Source organism: Formica exsecta, unplaced genomic scaffold (genome assembly GCF_003651465.1).
Source record: "Formica exsecta isolate Colony F162 unplaced genomic scaffold, ASM365146v1 scaffold282, whole genome shotgun sequence".
NCBI classification, from domain to species: Eukaryota; Metazoa; Arthropoda; class Insecta; order Hymenoptera; family Formicidae; genus Formica; species Formica exsecta.
Genome location: NW_021850084.1, coordinates 290356 through 294734, shown reverse-complemented (window position 1 = coordinate 294734; position 4379 = coordinate 290356). Strand labels below are relative to the sequence as shown.

Below are 4379 nucleotides of genomic sequence, written 5' to 3'. Positions count from 1 at the left end.
ATATAAAATATTCATTATAGATTGTATCATATTTACTGGGAGTCCAATTTTGTCTTTTTATCGCATTCAACCAGGCTATCAATCGATACTTATCTTTGAAAGAAAAGCTGCAATATTTCATATGAAAGTTTTAATTGATAAATATATGTTATTATATAAAACATAGCCATGTTAGCAGTCTGGGTATAATAATAGAATATGGTGTTTACAAAAAGATCTCGATAGCATATCTTAGTGATATCGATCACAGGGCGGGGGCAACAAAAAACGCTCAAATTACGAGAGAATACTTTTTTTAATCGGAACGGAATTGTCTTCTGGACGGGCTACGAGAAATTTCAGGTTAAAAAAATTTAAATAAAAGTGAAAGAAGAAGATTATCGTGCATAGACAGAATATGTTCCTGTCAGCTGTAGATCTGTACGATGCGCCACCGGCATGGTGGGAAACGGATTGCGTGAAATACGGGTAAGTCTCGTCATCGGTTTTCGAGCAATCTTTAATTAATCGAAGCGGGGCTTATTGACGCAGGCTCAGTTACATCCCCGTAAGATCGCGATTAACGACGCTGATGGGAAGTCACGTAGTACGATTAACGGATCGTAAGTACATGACGCAACTGGCGTCGAAGCTGCAGGAAGATTACGAGACGCGGCAGAAGATTCGCATCGAACGAAGAAAATTGAAGGCCATTTCAATCGTACCGAAACTGCGTGAATTACCGCCCGGTTTATTGCCGAGGAAGATAACCCGGCGACGTCATCAATGCACGCCAAAGTTTCACGCCGAGGCGGCTAAAAAGTGTAAACAACTTCCAGGACTGTTACTCGCGGACGATTTGCAGCCTCATAAGCCTCTGAGCATGTAATAATTTATATTTATTTTTAACTCTTCCGACTGGCATGCAATCTAGTACAAATATGTAAAAATACAAAATAAAAACGCAGACGTACCGAGATGTCTATACGCTTCTAATAAATAATAGGACTAATAGGTCATCAAAATACTTATACATATCGGATAAGCGTTTGAAAGCTAAATTTTAATTAACTAATCTAAATTTAAAGTTAAAGAAAGTTCATCGTGACGTTCATTACTGATTTGAATGAATCACAATCGACGAGAATGTACTTCGCGGCTATTTTAAATCATCGCTTTTGCCAGCTGTCGTTGTTGCGATCTCCTGAGCAAATGAATCATGAACTGTTGGTTGACAGGAACTTGCAGCAATAATCCCTGGCCGTTACGATCGATCGTAGCTTGCGTGTCGTCCGATACTGCGAAAAAAAACAAAACGATGATATTGATTTACGCGAGATTTTTCCTCTTTTTTTTTCAATTATTTAAATAAACAAATACAATTAATTTTTTCTTGCGTGAAATATTATCCGAACTCACTTGGAGTCTCTGCGTCCAATAGTTGTTTAAGATCTGACATGATTGTCGAAGGATAAGGTAAATACTTGCTGTAATCCGGCCATGCAAACGATGTGAGAGTATCGCTAGAAAATAATCGCTTGGATAAGTCGTCGACCAGTCGCGCTGGTATTAATTTTATTTACAAGTAGAACTAAAAGTTTAACAGCGAGAAATCGCAGATTTTCTTACTGTGAATTCCGTAAAAGGCAGTGAAATGATAAAAAACTTGAAATATTACTTTTCCTAATACGCTACACTAATAAGTTTTTACATGCTCATGAAGATGAATTGATTTCTCGTTGGATGCAATCGCGACGAGAAACGAGTTTAATCTTTTTTCTATTTGATATTAATAGAATGCGAACGTACTCGTAGAATCTGTCGAGATCTCGTTTAACTGGAACTTTCGGCAATATTAACATAGAGTAAGGTATCGGGTAATAATGCATATGATAATGCTGTATGTTCGACTTGGGCGGCTGCTTTTTTGCCTTCAGAGATTGGAAGAATTCTTGCAAAGCCTTCTTTGAACTAAAATATATATATATAAGAAAACATATTGTAAATATAATTGAAAAATTAAAAGCGGAGATTTAAAAAAAAAGTCTCGCGTAATCAAAATTGATTTCTCATTTTTTTAAGTCTCAAAATCAAATGCACTTTTTTTAATATGAAAATTCTTTGATTTATTTTGACTTGATTTTTTTTTCTTTAAAAATAAATAATTAATAATAATAATAATAATTAATAATAATTAATAATTAATAATATATAATATACTACGCGCGAGCTTTATCTTTCCTTAATGGAGGCAGTCTTTGAACGGCTGCTCGACAGAGTCCATGAGGATTTTTCATCGTTCCCGTGGACATGGATATTGATCGACGGTTTCGTAGAATCGCCTCGGTGACATCCCCGAAGCGTCACGAACGGGTCTTTCTCTGGAGCCCCTGAAAAACTAAGCTTTGGAATCGCTAAAAATTACTTTTCAAATAATTTTACATAAATATATAAATGTTTAAAATATAAATATAAAATATAATATATATAATATAATATGTAATATAATATAAATATACTATAAATTTTAGAGAAATTCAACTTGTAAAATTTTGATTAAAATTGATTGTGTGTGATGGTATGTATTTTTAAAAGATTGCGCTTTGAATTTTTTTTTCACAAGTAAATAAAAATAATAATTGCCTGGAGAGTTTGTAGATAAAAGGAGATACTATTGATTTGTAAGACATATTATTTAGATACATTTATTCCTTTCGAAGGCTTTATAATAATCTTTCAGGAAGAAAGTACAAAAGTCACACTCACTATTCCAAAAAAAATTCCTCCGAAGGTCCAGCCAGTAGCATCACGAGCAACACCAACTGCAAATCACCACAACCATTAATTTTTATACTTCCTTTTTGTTTTATCTACATTCTATACTCGTATAGCAGCAACTGTCAACAACAATCTCGTGTCACACGTAAAATACATGCCGATTATAAATTATATGCCGAATTTTATTTGTGTTGCACAAACGATGATTACGTATCTATATCAGCGAATCATAAACCACAATCGAATAGAATATTAATATAGCGATTTCTGCGAGATACCCCGCTTCGTCCACTCGTCGTAAAATCCAAATTTACGAGATGTTAGCCCCGACGTAAAGTTTTTACATCCGCTATCAAGGTATCTCTGGACATTTACTTGCAAAATCGACGCCTTCATTTCGCCGCACTAACTCGTCGCACACTGGTCGGGGATGTTCGTTTGCTGTGCGATACGTATACGACAAACTGAGAATTTCGATGAAACTGGATCGCTTTATAGCCGCGCTCTTACCCTCTTTCTCCTCGCGCACTCGTGCTTTTCATTTTTTCCCTCGTTTGTTCATCAGGTTTGCGCCAGGTAGCTAAAGTTACCTTTGTCTTTAAAGGTGTATCGTTTTATTGTCATAATCGCATTTCCTCGCGATTACTAACGAACGACTCTGATCTGCGTATTATGCGTTGCGTGTGTGATAAGCGTTATTACACGCATGTGAAAACCAGTACATTAAATAGACATAAAAGATTCTTAGTACAAAGTTTGTTGGAGAAAGTAGGATGTAAAATGTAAAAGATAATTTTTTATTTCAGCCCCTATTATTATTTTTCTCGTCATTTGCCTTATCTATTCCCCCTTCCCCCTTTCATTCGATTATTTAAAATTCCTTTCGATTCACACGTCCAAATTATATTTGCATTCAATTATACATGCTTTGATCAGTTTTCTCTCTTTGAAGCAGGACAGAGTTAAAAGATCTCAATTAAAGAAGGAAGAAATAAGAAACTATTTGCATATAATAGAGCAATAAATGTACCATTTTACCTCTACTTTCAATGGAATTATAACGGGAGAAAAAAAAATATATTTTACGATTATTTAACCTTTTTAATGAACTGAGAATCCTTTGTGTCTTGTTCAATACAATGCTTCATGAATGTGTATAATGTGTTACAGGTGACGATCTAATAGCGTATGTGAAACCTGCAAAAGCATTTCAAGAACTCATGAATAATATATCCCTTGTAATATCGGCAAAATGCGATTTTGCTTTTCTCTATACGCACGACAGTGAGAATAAAATGAGAAACGAGATAGCTTGACTAACTGGAAATCAACTTACTCGCGCACAGGATGTTCCACATGCGATTCTAATCTGTGAGGACTATACAATTATACCTCGCGGGCACCTTTCACATTTGTGCATAAAACGGAAGATGAAGAAAGGTGAAACTAACATTATCGGATGATTAGGCCTCGGCGCAACAGGTTGGTGATCACTTCTCATCGATTCCTTTAAATTTCTTTAAATTTAATTTAATTTCTTATCTATTTCAGAGCGCAGGAATCGAATTTCGTTCGAAAAAAGCACAGGATACGACTATATCGTACAAAAAAAAAAAAAATTG

The 4379-nt window shown here is 35.0% G+C and overlaps 2 protein-coding genes across 3 annotated transcripts in view; one reads left to right on the top strand and one right to left on the bottom strand.

Annotated features, from left to right (window-relative positions):
* The window catches only part of LOC115237209, an 11433-nt gene extending 7057 nt beyond the window's left edge, over window positions 1-4376 (top strand). Inside the window, exons 1-4 of one of the 2 annotated variants that reach the window (XM_029810105.1) lie at window positions 7-468; window positions 532-864; window positions 3928-4239; window positions 4309-4376. In XM_029810105.1, the coding sequence (XP_029665965.1) occupies window positions 398-468; window positions 532-864; window positions 3928-3931 (408 nt within the window). In that variant the 5' untranslated portion in view covers window positions 7-397 and the 3' untranslated portion in view covers window positions 3932-4239; window positions 4309-4376. Of the gene's footprint in view, window positions 1-6; window positions 469-531; window positions 865-3927; window positions 4240-4308 lie in introns of those variants that run through there. The other variant, XR_003884319.1, reaches the window with a different exon arrangement.
* Window positions 863-3305, bottom strand: LOC115237208. Its single transcript, XM_029810103.1, has 5 exons — window positions 3133-3305; window positions 2746-2801; window positions 1789-1950; window positions 1399-1502; window positions 863-1277 (listed from the first exon to the last, which is right to left on the bottom strand). The coding sequence occupies exons 1-5, from the start codon at window positions 3151-3153 to the stop codon at window positions 1144-1146; spliced, it is 477 nt and encodes a 158-aa protein (XP_029665963.1). The 5' UTR covers window positions 3154-3305; the 3' UTR covers window positions 863-1143.
* Window positions 4377-4379: the final 3 nt, after the last annotated feature.